This window comes from Marmota marmota, unplaced genomic scaffold, assembly GCF_001458135.2.
Source record: "Marmota marmota marmota unplaced genomic scaffold, marMar, whole genome shotgun sequence".
Classification (NCBI taxonomy): Eukaryota; Metazoa; Chordata; class Mammalia; order Rodentia; family Sciuridae; genus Marmota; species Marmota marmota.
Window position 1 is genome coordinate 35,876,949 of NW_025999977.1, and position 18,236 is coordinate 35,895,184.

At 34.4% G+C, this 18,236-nt stretch overlaps 1 protein-coding gene across 1 annotated transcript in view; it reads right to left on the bottom strand.

Moving 5' to 3' along the window:
- Positions 1–1,017: 1,017 nt before the first annotated feature.
- The window catches only part of Yipf4 (Yip1 domain family member 4), a 26,613-nt gene continuing 9,394 nt past the window's right edge, over positions 1,018–18,236 (bottom strand). The window contains exons 2-6 of the mRNA XM_015479787.2: positions 12,431–12,584; positions 10,864–11,035; positions 9,111–9,188; positions 5,009–5,122; positions 1,018–2,044 (exon numbers count right to left, since the gene is read on the bottom strand). Of these exons, the coding sequence (XP_015335273.1) occupies positions 1,907–2,044; positions 5,009–5,122; positions 9,111–9,188; positions 10,864–11,035; positions 12,431–12,584 (656 nt within the window). The 3' untranslated portion in view covers positions 1,018–1,906. The remainder of the gene's footprint in view (positions 2,045–5,008; positions 5,123–9,110; positions 9,189–10,863; positions 11,036–12,430; positions 12,585–18,236) is intronic.

The following is an 18,236-nucleotide window of genomic DNA, read 5'->3' on the forward strand; positions in this document are numbered from 1 at the left end:
TATCCATGTGATGCAAGCATTTTACCACTGGGCTATACCCCCAATTCTATGCACATCTTAAAGCAATGATAATTTTAAAAAATTAAACTGTTTTTTGATAGAGGTAGTCTGAAATATCCCTGACCTGGTCCTGACCTCTAAGCTTTTGGGGGAAGATTCCAAGAGTCAACACTATGAACACCAAAAAACACACTGTAACAAAGGATTGACCTCACGAATTTCTAAGCATGACAAATGCTTATCTTACAATTGCTACTTCCATAGTCATACATCTTTTCTTACTACTTATTGTTTTAAATTCTAGAAGCTTTACGTTTCTGGTGTTTTTAATCTGTTTTCCTAAACCCCCTTTACTACATTTTTCCTAGTTTAAAATAAACTTTCTGGGGGCTGAAGGTATAGCTTAAAGGTAGAGTGCTTGCCTAGCAAGTACAGGTCCTGTGTTCAATCCCCAGCACCCAAAAACTAAATAAATTAATTAAATAAACATTTTTTTTTTGGAGGGATTGGGGAAAGGGAGAAAGATGGGCTTGATACCTTGCTAATGTGCAGGCTTGATTCCAAAGTGCTGGATATTTCCTGATGAATAAGTTTGCTAAAGGAACACATACCAAGAGATAACCATTTTGAGGACAGCAGTTAACTCTTCCAGGTTAACTGCAGAAATGAAAATACAATAATTTGCTGATAGTTAGTAGGCATTTGCTATTTTATGGACATAAATAAATTGTGTGTGTGTGTGTGTGTGTGTGTATGTGTATGTGTGTGTGTGTGATGCTGGGGCTCAAACCCAAGGCCTTGAATACATGCTAGACAAGTGCTCTACTGAGCTACATTCCCAGCCCAAAATATTTTATCTGATTTACAAATATTAAAGATATATGTAAAATCTATGAATTATTTACAACAAAAATTTCACTAATAAAAATTTCTTAATATTTCCTTTAGAAAAAAATTGTACATTTGTTAGAGCGTGCCTGATACTTGTTAAAATATCAAGTAATACAGGACAAGGTGTTATGAAACAAAACACACAGCTGGGAAACATTTTATTTTTTTCTACTTCATATAACATTGCTCAGGACCACAAGATTTTATGTCTTTTTCCCATACTTCTCTGATTTAGGAGTATCACTTAAAAATATTTACTGATGCTATAAATATCATTGTTTTTCTATATATTAATAACTTTAATGAATGCCATATGCTCTTGTTCCTTTGGTCAGAAAGATAAACAGAAACTTTAAGTCAGATGTTTAAGACATTCAAAATGGTTTTTAAAAGCATACTTTCACAAATCAAGTCTACATCAGCAGCTATTATTTTAAAAATTACATACAATTTAAAAAACAAATTTTAAATTTTAAATAAAAAAGATTAATGGCCAATTGAAGAAAAGTTTAAGCATCATATTTTAATTTTTAGGCTATTCAGAAATATATTTTGTGAATAATAAGAATTATTTCATAAATATATATGTATAAATATAAATATATATCTACAGGATCTGTGATGCAGGAGAAAACTCGTTAAAAAAAACATTGCACTTTTAGATTATCAGGATGCTGTCAAATTTATCCTTCAAGTGAAATACAATTGCCGAGTCAGGTGCTTTTGGCACAAGTTTTTAGGTGAATATTAACACAATCTTAAAAACACAATGCTTTCATATTTTATTCACTGGAATACGAAGAATCAAACAGTTTAGAATTCTGACCAAAAAATCCCAGATAACTGTAACTGCTTAATTACATACAAAAAATAGTTGTAAAAAGATCTTAAACCTTCCTTTTCATCTCAAACGTGAAAGTTTACCAGCAACGTTTTTTTCCAATCCCTTCAGCAAGAATTCCCAGCCTACATACAAATGTAACATTGTCTTTTTCTACTCATGACTGAACTTGGATCACACCCCAGTATATAAAGACAAAAAATAAATGTATAATAAAAAGATTGGATAAATCAGGAGAGGCTTTTTGGTCTTGAATTCTTCACCCACTAACAATGAAGCAGCACTGTAGGCAGCCCAAAACACACCAAACAGCTTAAAAAATAGAAAAAGGAAGAAAAGAAAGACAAAAGGCAGCACATTAGCAAATCAAATACCTTTTTGGTTATCATAGAGTAAAAATAATGTTTACAATATTTTAAAAAAGTCAACCACCAATTGTGGTAAACAATAACTAAAAATATTAAAAACATTAAGAATGTTCATCCTTGCTCTGTTCCTTAACCATGAGATGGTCTTTTTAAAAAATGAAACCTGTATATCATAATAATCACTTGGGGTGTCTACTGCAAATGCCCTACCACTGAGCCAGTCCCCAATCCTGATAAAGCCAATTTTTGAAAAAGTTATTGGGCCAAATTCTTAAACAAAATTACCCTCAAGAGGTAGAAAATTGTTAAAAAGCAGAAGAACAGATTAAAAAAAAATATATTCCCAAGCCCATTTTGAGAAAGGGTCTTGCTATATTGCTCAGGCTGGCTTCAAATGTGTGACCCTGCTGCCTCTGCCTCCCAAGCAGCCAGGATTACAGGCATGTCTACTTTGCCTGGCTTAGTCACTTTAGACATTTTATAACATAAAATGAGGCGAAAAATCAAGGATACTATAATAGAAACAGACAGCATTAGCCAGAGTGTCTCAAACATGCAATATTAACAATTAGGCCAAATAATTCTTTGTTATGCAGAGCTGTCCTGCCCTCTGCCTACCATGTGCCCTCTACACACCATGCCAATAACCTCCTCCTGTCTATGATAGTCAAAAATGCCTCTAGATATTTCCAAACATCCCTGGGGGAAAAAATTGACTTCAGTTGAGAACTAGAACAGTTTTTCTTAAAAATAAATAAATAAATAAATAAATAAATAATGATGATGATGATGATGATAATAATAATAAGATATTGGAAAACTGACTGAAACATACTTGGGATTGTCCAAGTTTCTACCATGCTTTTTAAATATTAAAAAAAAAGACCCACAAAACAACTGAAGCGTACAGGAAGATATAAAGAAATATATAAAGTAAAATTATGATCAAATTGCATTTATATATCAGGATTTTTTTGTTATAAATGGTTAGATAATGTATTATAGGAATTAAATGTTAAAATTAATGCTTGTAGATTAAACTGTATTGTAATCCTAGAATTAACTGGACTGAAATTAGAAACGTGTATAATAGTCCACTATATCCACAGAAGATTAAATGATTAGGGAAAAAAATTAGCAAAGAAAAATCTGAAGTTTAAAAACAATTTTAAGAGCTAGGTGCAGTGGTGCACACCTGTAATTCCAGTGACTCTGGAGGCTGAAGCAGGAGGATTTTAAGTTCAAAGCCAGCCTCAGCAAGTTAGCCAGGCCCTCAGCAACTTAGCAATACCCTGTCTCAAAATAAAAAATAAAAAGGGCTGGGGATCAATCTCCAGTACTGACAAAAAAAATTTTGGGGGGGCTGGGGATGTGGCTCAAGTGGTAGCGCGCTCGCCTGGCATGCGTGCGGCCTGGGTTCGATCCTCAGCACCACATACAAACAAAGATGTTGTGTCTGCCGAAAACTAAACAATAAACATTAAAAAATTCTCTCTCTCTCTCTCTCCCCCTCCCTCTCCTCTCTCTCTTTAAAAAAAAAAAAATTAAAAAAAAAAATTTTTTTTAAGAGACCTGATTTTATTCTAAATTTTAAATGATATTTTCAAAAGATATTTCTATTTTATGATATATTCATATGTTGTATAAAAAATATTAAGGACCAACTTTCATTAGAGCTAATGACTAAAAGTGACAATACTTTTAGTAATTTTAAGTAGTTTCAGAAATATTCAAACATGATTAACCAAGTAAAAGAAAACATGGCATAAAGTAACCCTAAATGACTTAGTAAAGTTCATAAAGCTAGAATAATTAAATGCCAGCATGAGGCTTGCTGCTGAATCCTAAGATTTTTAAACTAAATTCTAATAATGCCAATTAGATAAAAAAGATTTCAGGGTTAGAATGTAGAGGAAATGAAGCTTTTCTTGGTTTGAAGTATTCAAACAGTTTGAACATAGAAAGATGATCTCAAAATAATCTTATGTATATCTGTAATAACAGTTATCCTTGGAGTGCCTACTGTGTGCCAACCACTGCATCTATATACTTTAAAATCTTCACAACAAATCCTTAAAAACTAGTTGTTAAGACATCCAGTGTTGCTAGGTGCAGTGACACAGGCCGATAATTCCAGTGACACGGGAGGCTGAGGCAGGAACATTACAAGGCCGGCCTTACTCAGCAACTGAGAGAGATAAAAAGAGTTGGGGATGTAGCACAGTAGTAGATTGGGCCCCTAGGCCCAATCCCTAGTACCGCTACCAAAAAAGAAAGAAAAGAAAAGAAAAAAGAGATTCCCATTAGTATGAACAAATTGAGAATAAGAAAAGTTAAGATACCTTCAGAAGACTAGAAGGTAAAAAAATCATGTAGAAACAGGATTTGAATTCAGAAATGATTGGTTCAAAAATGCACGTTCCTTTTTTTTTTTCTTTTGATAATGGGGATTAAACTCAGGGGCACTCAATGACGATCACTGAGCCACATCCCAGCCCTATTTTGTATTTTTAATTTAGAGACAGGGTCTCAGTTGCTTAGTGCCTTGCCATTGCTGAGGCTGGCTTTGAACTTGTGATGCTCCTGTTTCAGCCTCCTGAGCCACTGGGATTATAGACATGTGCCAACACACCCGGCTCAAAATGCCCAATGATTATTAAAGGACGTTCTCTCTTTTTAATACCCAATGATTATTAAAGGACGTTCTCTTTTCCAAAATACTACTATTCTTTAATTTTTTAAAAAAATTTATCCTTTTTAGTTATACATAACAATATGAGTCTATTTTGACATATTTATACAAACTGAGAAACAGTTTTAGATTATCACAGTCTTAGAGGATTAGGAAACTTTTGCTTTACTAGAAAACAATAAACTACTTCATATAATTCATTACCACATAACTTACTTTTATAAGTGTAGACACAACTTCAAATGATCCAACCACCAAAAGTACTGGAGCTATTACAATGAGAGGAAGTAATGAATATCCTATAACTCCAAGAACTTGGCCATATGCAACCTGTAGATTTTCAAAATTTTAAATAAATATCATAGAAATCAAGATACTCATTTTAATCACTATTAATCATAAAATATTCATTGTACTTACATAAGTGTGAGAATTAATAAGAAATCAAAAAGTATCATACCCAATATATTTCAAATTATCATATATTCTGCAATGTTCCTAGGCCCTAGCACCAACCACCTTGGTTTCAATTAACATTTGCTGATGATACTCAAATTTATATTTATAGCCCTACTTCTCTCTTGAGTTTCAGGATTATTTATCTAACCACCTTCCTTATATATCTACATTTTACTTTGTCTCTACTTTCCCTAAATTGTGGAGGATTAAAGGCACAACAAACAACTTAGTTAGATGAAAAATCCAAGGCCCAGAGAAGCTAGATGTGACAAATGCAGACCAGAAGGGAGGGAGGGCAGCCAGGAGAGACTGAAGAGAAAAATATTAGTGAATTCTATATACCAAGTTCTGACAGAGGCCTTCAAACTGTAAAGATCAAATTAAGAAACAACTCTATGAGTATGCATTATTGTTCCATTATGAAGAAATTTTTTGGTACCAGGGAGAACCCAGAGGCGCTTAACCACTGAGCAACATCCCCAACCCTTTTTGTTTTTTGGTACCAGGGATTGAACTCAGGGGCACATGACCACTGAACAACATCTCAATCCTATTTTGTATTTTATTTAGAGACAAGGTCTCACTGAGTTTTTTAGCACCTCACTTTTTGCTGAGGCTAGCTTTGAACTCATGATCTTCCTGCGTCAGCCTCCCTACCGCTGAGATTACAGGCGTGCGCCACTGTGCCTGGCCCTTTTTGTATTTTATTTAGAGACAGGGTCTCACTATGTTGCTTAGGATCTCATGAATTTGCTGAGGCTGGCTTTGAAATCCCTAACCTCCTGCCTCACCTCCCCAGCCACCAGGATTACAAGTGTGCGCCACCATACCCGGCTAAGAAACTGATTCTTTTTTTTTTTTTAAGAGAGAGAATTTTTAATATTTATTTTTTAGTTTTTGGCGGACACAACATCTTTGTTTTTATATGGTGCTGAGGATCGAACCCGGGCTGCACGCATGCCGCTTGAGCCATATCCCCAGCCCCAGAAACTGATTCTTGATTAGACCAAATACTGTACTCGGGAAAGCAAAGCTGGTAACTGATGAAATTCAATTAAGATCAAGGTTTCTTAACTCTTAAATCACACAAACAATTTTAGTGATATCTATTTTTTCATAGACATAGACTACGTTTGTCCAGGATATAAGAAAAATATACATTAAAATATAATTTTAGGGGCTAGGGTTCCAGCTCAGTGGTAGAGTGCTTGCCTGGCATGTGTGAGGCACTGGGTTCAATCCTCCATACCACATAAAAATAAATAAGATAAAGGTATTATGTTCATCTACAACTAAAAAAATTTTTAAAATAATAAAATATCATTTTAAGTGTTATTAGAATTAGGATTTCCATATGTAGAATGAAAAAGCTTCATAGATGTTGCTATATACTTACATCTAATATTATTCCCTCCTGAAACTCCATTCAATGGGAAGGGAAAAAAAAGAGACTTTTTTTTTTTTTTTGCAGGTGTTGGGGATCAAACCCAGGGCTTCATATACTGCAAGGCGGACACTCTACTGCTGAGCTATATCCTATCCTGAGGCTTCTTTTTATAAGAGGAATGAACAAGAAAAGAAGAGGATACAAGATAATAGCAACATAATTTTGGAAGTTGGAAAGCAAATCAACTAGAGCTAAGTAACAAACTTGCTAAGTAACAAACTTCTTATATTACTATCAAATATAAGAAGAGAGCTTGGGGCTGGGGTTGTGGCTCATCAGTAGAGCACTCATCTGGCATGCTTGAGGCCCTGGGTTTGATCCTCAGCACCACATAAAAATAAATAAAATAAAGGTATTGTGTCCAACTACAACTAAAAAATAAATATTAAAAAAAGAAGACAGCTTAATGTTTCTGCATTTAACATTTGCTATTCATAGAGTCAGCCTGATGAGTCATATTATAACTTTGGCATCTCCTCTGTTTTACTCTTTCTGCAGAATAAACTGCTAAAGGTTCTCAAAATAGCCTCTGGACCCTTGGGGATCTCAGAGACTGTTTTAAAAGATTATAAGATCAAAATTCTTAAAATAATAGTAATAGGGCTGGGGTTGTAGCTCAGTGGTTGAACGCTTGTTAGGGTTAGGGTTGGGTTGGGGTTAGGGTTAGGGTTAGGGTGAGGCACTGAGTTTGATCCTTAGCACAGCATAAAATAAATAAATAAAGATACTGTGTCCATTTACAACTAAAAAATTTTACTAAAAAATAATAATAATAATAAAACATTATTTGCGGCCAGTTGCAGTGGCGCATGCCTGTAATCCCAGTGGTTTGGGAGGTGAGGCAGGAGGATCTCGAGTTCAAAGCTAGTTTCAGCAACGGCGAGGTGCTAAGCAATTCAGTGACACCCTGTTTCTAAATAAAATACAAAACAGGGCTTAGGATGGGACTCAGTGGTCAAAGGGCCCTGAGTTCAATCCCTGATACCTCCCCACCCCCACCCCCCAAAAAAAACCTTATTCCATGGAATATCATTTTTACTTCAAAGAACAGAGAAACCATGGTTATTCAGACTTGTTACAGCAAACATGCTTTTGAAAATTAATAAAGTGTATCTGCTGCATTAATAAAAACTTAACAGTAAATTGTTGCAGCAAAAATATGAACTTTAAAAACTTTGGGTGGGCATAGTGGTACACACGAACAATCACATGTACTTGAAAAGCAGAGGCAAAAGGATAGCAAGGTCAACATTAGCCTGTGTAACTTAGCAAAATATTGTTTTAAAATAAAAAATAAAAAGAACTGGGGATATAGCTCAGTGGCAAAGTATAGTTGAGTTCAATCCCCAATTAAATGGTCAACATTTAAAAATATCTGCAAAACTCAGTGAACTAATGATGTTTTTTTCTCTTATGTCCAAAATCATACACAGGGAATAAAGATTCATTCAAAGTAAACACAGTATGAAAAGTTCATAGATAAAATTTGAGATTCCTTACTGCAACTTTAAAGAAACTAAGTAGTTAAGTTTTGGTGCAGTATCAGAAAAGAATACCCACAATTATCTGAAAAAGCTATTAAAACATTTTTTTCCAATTTTTAAAATTTAATTTTCTTTTGTAGTTATAGATGAACAGCATGCCTTTATTTTATTTGTTTATTTTTATGTGGTGCTAATAATCAAACCCAGTGGGCTCACAAGTATTAGGCAAGCACTCTGCCACTGGGCTATGGCCCAGCCCTCTTTTCCAATTATTTATCTGTATGAATTCTTATTTTCTCTACATACTTTAATCAAAACAATGTAATATTACAGATTGAATATAGAAAGCAGATCTTAAAATTCAGCTTCCATTAAGCCAAACATTGAAGCTACTTGCAAAAATCTAAAGCAATGCTACCCTTCTCACTGTTTTGTTTAGGAAAAAGATAGTTAATTTTGTTCAAAATGTATTGTTTATAGTTGGTTTATTGTTAGCTTGAAATAAAACAAATATTTTAAATTATTTTATAATTTTTAAAAAATTATTTTAATTTCTAACATGGAAAATATTGATAAATATAACACACATAAAGAAATCTCTGTGGCAACCTGAGAACTAACTTATGAACAAACTTGAAAACTGCTGTAAGAAAATAAATTGTATTCTTCCCCAAAAAACTACATATTATTTGATCAGTGATATGGCATCTTCCCATTTCTCTTCATTCCTTGTAACATTTACTGAGTATGCTTATTCTTATTACATATTTATCCAAGTAGTAGAATAAGAAAGACATTTCAGATATTGAAAATCTTAAAGGAACTAATATAACTTAAAAGTAATTATAATGATTATAATGGTATCTGCAGTATCAAAAATAAAGCTTACCATAAAAAACAAAGGGTACTTTCAAAATTAACAACTTACTTCTCCACCAAGAACTCTGGCCAGCAAGAAAATTGTCAGTGAACCAAATATCCAAATGGTTATAATCCATGAGACCACCTCAAGGGGGAAAAATTCACATAATTAATATCTTTGTACCACATAAAACTGCTAACTTTTCAGGAATTCAGTTCTCTACTATATTAAAGATAGTTTGTCATACCCAATTTCAGGTCATAGATAGGTTGTGTCAGAACTTAGAAAGAATGCAATGTGAAATACAATTATATAACCAAATTGAAAATTTAGCAATTATCAATTGCCTAAGAAAACTTCAACATTTTAAGACATATGATAAAATATAACTATAAAAAAGAAAAAAAGAAGTATTCACTCCTAACTTCATGGTTTATGGTATTCTGCAAGGAAAATTCATTTCTAAAATACGTTGCCAATCATCTCTAGAAATACTTAAGACTTCGATTAATTACATATTTATCCAAGTAGAACAAGGAAGACATTTTAGACACTTTTAACTGCTCAGATTTAATTTAATGATACATGTATACATTTAAAGCTCTGTCTTCTAGGAGGTCTGGAAGTAACACCCTAGTAGTGACAAAAACTCATTGATTACTTAGTTTCTAAATACTCTGTAATTAAAGGAACTAAGACTCCTTAGAGAAATGGTGCTTCTAGGTCAGGAGCAGAGAAAACAACGTAACATTACAGATTGAATATAGAAAGCAGATCTTAAAATTCAGCTTCCATTAAGCCAAACATTGAAGCTACTTGCAGAAATATATAATATTAGCCTGGAACACTTTGTGGGATCACAGGAAAGGAAGTGCTCAAAAAGTATGAACACAGAGGGCAACATGAAGGAGTTTCCAAAGGCTAAAACTGAAACAATTTATGCAATAAAGTAAATGATACTGGATTATATACTAGAGAAAAAATAAATACCCATGAGTTCATACTGACATAAATAACTGAATAATTACATAATAGAAAAGAGGGATAGCTGTTCCTTAGAAAATTCCCAATAATAATGTGGAAGGAATGAAGGAAATAAAGAATTCATTAGTCAGTAAATACTACAGCAATAATTGCTGCATGTAAGATCCATCAATGCCCTTTGAGACATATTGTGGACTCCAGACCTCCAGATGATAAAAGAACACATTTGTGTTGTTTAAAGTAACTAAGTTTGTGGCAATTTGCTACAGTAGCAAGAAATCAATTCAATGTCAATCCACTATGGTAGAGTTACTTTTTACTTCTCTAAAGCCTTACTACTGGGAATGAGAGTGATATATTTATATTGTACTCAAAACAAAGACATTGAAGACAAAGTGATTAAAATACCAGTAATAATGAAAAAAAATACTGATGGAATCCTTGTCATTATTTAATTCACTTAAAAAAACAGAAAAATGTAAATAAAAGATACAAAAATGATTGTGTATCACATTTCAAACTTTTCATGCCACAGGGAAATAAGAAAAGATATGGGCAGTCTTTGTGGCCTTTCTGGTCAACTGGGAGCAGTCCCAAACATTTACTCCAATGAGTCATACAAATATTAATACTTTCTGTGTGAATGATGATGTGGAAAAATTTAGAAAGCATTAATCTAAGATACACTTATTTAATTATAGAACAACTTTAGGAATGCACAGTGAGAAATATTGGGCAAAGATAAAGCATTACTCAAACATAATAATTAAGTTAATATTTGTCTATATTTAAGTTTTGAATTTTTTGAATTTATTACAAAATAAGATATACTTACCCTAAACTGTCCATATAATGATATCATGGAAAAGAAAAGAACAACAGCCAGAGGACCCCAAAAGTCAGGATTGTCTCTCACCACTTGTCTGTTAAAACCAAGTGATGGCATTGGCATCAAAACACATCGAATTTTGTAGTAAATATCCTTTAGATCGATATCCAATTCTTCCCTATAGTTTCAAAATAAAAATTCACAAAAGACACACAGTTTTGAATACTAAGTTGCAAAAGAATATAAGAAAAGTTTAAATATGACAGTATTATACCCAAAGGTCAACAACACATTTGCATTTGAAGTACTATATTTCACTGATTGATTCTAATGTGAAATATCCCAATTAATTTTAGAGATGTTTCAACATTTCATCATTTCTACAGCTGGGATATAATTCACAATTGCTGCTATCTGGTAATTGTTGTTAGCCTGGAATGAAACCAAGTGCTTCCATTTATATGTCTTACTTTAGTCAGTCTCCTAGAGGAGTTTAAGACAACTTTTAATTTTTCTGCTTAAGATTTTTGGGACCATACTGATAATTCAAACTATAAACCTAACAGGAGGACCAGTATGGAGTTTGTTATTAGAGGAAGTTTTGTCTTCCAGCATTCCACTCAGTGACAAACCGAAGCAAATTTCCTTGGTGTCACTTTCTGTGTTACAGGTTATTTTTCACTCACCTTTACAACAAGACAACTTTTCTGGGTGGTACTGGGGATTGAACCAAGGACCTCACATATGCTAGGCAACTGCTCCACTGCTAATCTATGTTCTTGGCCCAGAAACAGTCCTTTGATGTCCCAGTTTTGTATTGTCTTGAGCACTGTACTTTTCATTAATGTGAAAAGTAACTACATTTTATAATCCATAGCATCTTAGATTTGATGTTGTGTAACATATTAAAAATAGGATGTTTAGTTCTTAATCTATCGATAATTAATACAAAGAATAATTTAGTAATGCCTCAATTTTACGAAGGTATAAGATCTTCTTTCCAAAATTATTACTTTCTTCACTTTTTCCCCCAGATGACAATCACAAAATTTCAAGAAAAGTGAAGAGTTTCTAGAGTTCTCCCAGTGGCAACTTTAGAATTTCTATATGAGAGATTTTGGATTTTTTTTTTTAATTTAATTTGTTTTAAACCTGAATTTCAACAGAAATTATTTTTAAAAATCACTATATTTATTTACTTATTTTATGTGGTGCTAAGGATTGAACCTAGTGCCTCACAAGTGCTAGGCAAGTACTCTACCATTGAAACACAACACCAGCCCAAGAATTCTATTTTTTGAGACTGCAATTGAGTTAGCGTGGTAAGCATAGAGTACATTTGTGTACATGCATATGTGCATACATGTGATGCAGGATTATTATTCTTTTAATTTTTTTACATTCAATAGATTAATTATTGTTTGTATTTTTAAAATTTCTACTAAAATTGCAAACTCTTATTGCTTTTGACCAAAAAGAGTTAGATTTTCCATCGTGTTTGAATAACATGAAAAAATGTAAACATTCCACAGACTAGCTCTTAAAACCAAAAATACATATTGTTTTTACATACAAGAGTGGCTTGTTATCTTCAGGATCATCATCTTCAACTTCCAAAAGCCAGCCATACCCTCTTTGCCTCAGAAATGTAGTAGCTGTAGATTCTTTGATAAAATCTCCACCAAGGTTTAATTTGACATCTGGGGATGCTATGGAACCACTGAGATCTTAGGAGAAAAGAGGACAAATTAGAAACCAAGGCAAATATGTGAATCTTTTTTTGTTGGGCAGGGGATGGAACCAGGAATTGAACTCAGAGGCACTCGATCACTGACCCACATCCAGGTTATTTTATTCATACTACTTTGCTGATGGTTTTAGTTGTTTTACTATTTAATATTGTTGGTGCATGCTTTCCTTTTTCTTTTCTGGTACTAGGGAATTGAACCCAGGGATGCTTTACCATTGAGTTACATCCCCACCCCTTTTTATTTTGAGACAAGTTCTCACTAATTGTTTTTTGAGTCTCACTAAATTGCTAATGCTGTCTTCAGAGTTACAATCGTCCTCCCTCAGCCTCCCAAGTCACTGGAATTATAGGCATGCACCACTGTTCCTGGCTGTTGATGCACTTCCATGTAAGTAATATTAAAGTTAACTAAATTAAATCTCCTAAGACTATATAGAAAGATTAAATCTCATTTTAGCATAAACTAGTTAATTAATAGAAATTTGATTGCAGTCTGATTTCTTTTCCAGTTTGAAAAATTATAGATTCATAAGAATTTGCCATGACAATACAAAGAGGTCATCTGTACCCTTCATCAATTTACCCTAATGGTACCATCTCATGGAACTATCAAATTACCCTAATTTTTTTTTTTTGTTGTTTTGTTACTGAGGTTGAACCCAGGGTACTCAACCACTGAGCCACATCCCCAACCCTTTTTTTATATTTTGTTTAGAGACAGGGTCTCACTGATTTGCTAAGTATCTCACTAAATTGCTGAGGCTGGTTTTGAAATCCAAATCTCCTGCCTCAGCCTCCCTAAACACTGGAATTATAGACGTGCACCACCCCGCACGGCTTAAATTACCCTAATTTGATAGAACATTGACATTGGTACCATCCAAAGATCTTAATTCAGATTTTGCCAGTTTTATATGCACTCATTATGTGTATGTATAGTTTTGTGCAATTTTATCATATTTGTATATTTATGTACTACTTTGTTTTAAAACTTATTAAAAAAAAGAAATTGATTACTTTTTTTAAAAAAGTAAACCTGGCAGGCTGGGGATGTGGCTCAAGCGGTAACGCGTTCGCCTCGCATGCGCAGGGTGCTGGGTTCGATCCTCAGCACCACATAAAAATAAAATAAAGATGTTGTGTCCACCAAAAACTGAAAAATAAATATTAAAAAAATTCTCTCTCTCTTAAGAAAAAAGAATATTAAAAAAAGTAAACCTGGCATAACTACTCCCCCCACAAGGAAAGGCTTACTAGATAATTTTGTTTTCAAATAGGAAAAAAAGCTGTTCTTGGATTTATTATGTATATCATATTTCACACTTGGCATATCATGGAGAAAATATTTGTGATAAAACCGGATGTAATTTTTTTTTAAAAGCAAGAAACTTCTTAAAAGAGAAACTGAAGATTGCTCATTCTACACTAGTAATCTGTATTAGAATTGATATCCTTGGGCTGGGGATATGGCTTAAGTGGTAGCGTGCTTGCCTGGCATGCGCAGGGCGCTGGGTTCGATCCTCAGCACCACATTAAAAAAAAAAAAAAAAAAGAAGAAGAAGAAGCTGTGTCCACCGAAAACTAAATAAATAAATAAATATTAAAAAATTCTTTCTCTCTCTAAAAAAAAAAAAAAAAAGAGTTGATATCCTTTCTGGGGAGGAACTTCAAACAGAGTATGAAGTAAACGGCCAGATAACAGATCAACAGAAAATTACTGTTTACTTAAGAGTACTGATAATAACTATTGAATTAGCATGTCTACAAGTTACTGATCACACTAATACACTGTGAGCTGTAGACATTATCATTCTTATATAGGGATAATGAGGCACAGTTGAGCTCAAAATGCAATGTACTGAGGAGTCCTCTTCTCTAGACTTATACAGCCAATTGTCAACATTTCCTTGTAGCTACCTCAAAGTCATATAAAATTCAATATTCATAAACAGAGATCTCTCAAATCTTTTTCCACTTTAATTTAGCGAATGGTAATACTACTACTGTCTATCCAGCATTGTAAGCTAGAAGCTTGAGTATCCTTGATAATTTCCCTTTTTTTGCATACTCCCCAATGTAGACTATGTTTTACCTCTAAATATTTTTTGAAATGGTCCACTCTTCTCCATTTCCACTACCAGCAACAACCTAGTACAAATTGTTAACTCCTTTGTGCATTATAATGGTGTAGGCCTGTTCTCTCTCCCTAGTTAGTCTTGTTTCCTTCCTATCCAATCTTTTTTGTGGTACTATAAGAAATTGAAACTAGGTTTTTGCACATGCTAGGCAAATGCTCTACCACTATCCTACATCCCCAACCCTTTTCTTTTTCTGTCCTTGAGACAGGGCCTTGCTGAGTTGCCCAGGTGGGCCTTGAACTTGTAATCCTTCTGCCTCAACCTTCTAATTCACTCAGATTACAGATGCATGCCACCATACCCAGGCCAATCCACTCTTTACTATACTATACTAGGAAGTCTCTTTTTGAAGCGGAATTTTCATTCTTCTATTTAAAAATCTTTCAGTAGCCTTCCACTGCTTTTTTGAATCAACCATCTACTTTTCAAGACCCATTTTCTGTTCCCTTTCCCACTTCAGGTCCTATGCTGTATCACACTAGGACTCAATCCTTCAAATGATCATAGATCCCTTTTGCCTTAGGGATTTTGGAACAGGCAATTTCTTCTAACCTCAGATAATTAAACTGTTACTCATTTCTTGGTTCCCAGATATATATGATTAAGGAATTTGTCCTTGGTCTACAGGTTCTTTTCAGTTCCCCCTACTTTTCCTTTATAGCATTATCACTGTTTATAATTACATACTCATGTGATTATTTCATTAATGTGTACAAACTTCATGAAGGGAGAGACCATACAGAGATTTATGTTATTTTGTTTTTCTCTCTATATATCAAATATTTACAATAGTGCCTGGCCCAAAGCAGGCAACAAATAACTGTGTGTGCTGATTGAATAAATTATTATTATTTTTTTAAATTTTAGTTGTAGATGAACACAATAGTTTTATTTTATTTATTTTATGTGGGGCTGAGGTTCAAACCCAGTACCTCACATGTGCTAAGCAAGCACTCTACCACCAAGCCAAACCCCAGCCCCAAATAAATTGTTAAAATATTATTGATTCATTTTAGTTATACATGACAGTAGAGTCCATTATGGCACAATTATATAAGCAGGAATATATCTTTTAAAAAATTTTTTTTTAGAGAATTTTAATTTTTATTTTTTTTAGTTTTCGGCGGACACACATCTTTGTTTGTATGCGGTGCTGAGGATCGAACCCGGGCCGCACACATGGCAGGCGAGCGCGCTACCGCTTGAGCCACATCCCCAGCCCAGGAATATATCTTATTCTAATTATGACCCCAGTTTTGTGGATGTACACAATGATTTGAATGAATCAATTAATGGAAGCATAAACAGCTCCAAAGAGCTAAAATCAAGAAATGACATTAAAGGCTTTTAATGAAGCCAACAAATAAAATTAGAGTTGTATTTTGGAAACATCCTCTTAGTTATGCTATGGAGCACTGATTTAAGAGGGAAGAGAATGGTCAGGAAGCTAGAGAAAAGTCTACAAATGATAAGATGGAAGATTTGAAGTAAGGCAATAATGGTAGAGAGAGAAAAATAGATGAATTAGTTATTCTGGAGCTGTTCTGTAATCATTTTATGACCAATTAAATATAAGAAAGTGAGGGAAAGAAGCTAAGTGTGGTGGTGCACACCTGTAATCCCAGTAACTCAGGAGACTGAGGCAAGTTCAAGGCCAGCCTCAGCAACTTTGTGAGGCCCAGCAGCTTAGTGAGCCCCTGTCTCAAAATAAATAAATAAATAAATAAAAGGGCTAGGGACATGGCTCAATGGTTAAGCACCCCTGGGTTCAATCCCTGGTACCAAAAAAAAAAAAAAAGACTAAAGACAAATTCCTGTTTTTTGGCAAGGGGACCTACATCACAAACGTTAAGTTGTTTCTACTTTAGTACCTTCCTCATTTTTTAAATTTATTTTTCAGTTGTAGTTGGACACAATACCTTTATTTCACTTATTTATTTTTATGTGGTGCGGAGGATCGAACCCAGGATCTTGCATGTGCAAGGTGAGCGCTCTACCACTGAGCCACAACCCCAGCCTGCCTTCCTCATTTTTAACATCAATGAATCAACCTATCAACACCTTGAGAGTATTACAAAACAGTGAGATAGTTGGAGGAGTTTAAAATCTAGTTGATAGTATATCCAAATAATAAAATATCATTCAGCCACAGAAGTAGGTTACTCATTCATGCTGCAACATAGATGAATCTTTTTTTTAGATGTTGATGGACCTTTATTTTATTTATTTATTTATTTATATGTCATGCTGAGAATCGAACCAGGTGCCTCACACATGCTAGGCAAGCGCTCTACCATTGAGCCACAACCCCAGCCCCAAATAGATGAATCTTAAAAACATTAACTAAACAAAATAAGACAGACACAAAAGGCCACATATTATATTATTTCATTTATATGAAATTTCTAGAGCAGAACCACAGAGACAGAAGGTAGATTAGTAGATATCAGGTACTGGGAGGAAGGAGGAATAGGAAGTTACAAATAGGGTAATGAAAATGTTCTAGAATTAGGGCTGGGGTTGTAGCTCAGTGGTAGAGTGCTCGCCTAGCACGCACAAGGCACTGAATTTGATCCTCAGCAACACATTAAAAATAAATAAAAATATTATGTTAAAAAAAATAAAAGGGCTGGGGATGTGGCTCAAGCGGTAGCGCGCTCACCTGGCATGCGTGCGGCCCGGGTTCGATCCTCAGCACCACATACAAACAAAGATGTTGTGTCCGCCGAGAACTAAAAAATAAATATTAAAAATTCTCTCTCTCGCTCTCCCTCCCTCCCTCTCTCACTCTATCTTTNTTTTTAAAGATAGAGTGAGAGAGGGAGGGAGGGAGAGAGAGAGAGAGAATTTTTAATATTTATTTTTTAGTTCTCGGCGGACACAACATCTTTGTTTGTATGTGGTGCTGAGGATCGAACCCGGGCCGCACGCATGCCAGGTGAGCGCGCTACCGCTTGAGCCACATCCCCAGCCCTTTTATTTTTTTTAACATAATATTTTTATTTATTTTTAATGTGTTGCTGAGGATCAAATTCAGTGCCTTGTGCGTGCTAGGCGAGCACTCTACCACTGAGCCATAATCCCAGCCCTGTGTGCTTTATTTTTATTTATTTTTTGGTATCAGGGATTGAACCCAGGGGTGCTTAACCACTAAGCCACATCCCCAGCCCTTTTTATTTCTGATTTAGAGACAGGGTCTCACTAAGTTGCTGAAGGCTTCGCTAAGTGCTGAAGCTGGCTTTGAATCTGTGATCCTTCTGTCTCAGCCTTCTAAAATGCTAGGATTACAGGAGTGTGCCACCAAGGCCTGTGGAATTGTATGTTTTAAAAGGGTAAAATTTATAGTATGTGATTTATATCTCAATAAAAATCTAAATGAGCCAAGCGCAGTGGTGTGCACTTGTAATCCCAGCTACTTGGAAGGCCGAGGTAGACAGATTGCAAGTTTAAGCTCAGTCGGGGTGACTACTTCTTCTTTTTTTTTTTTTTTA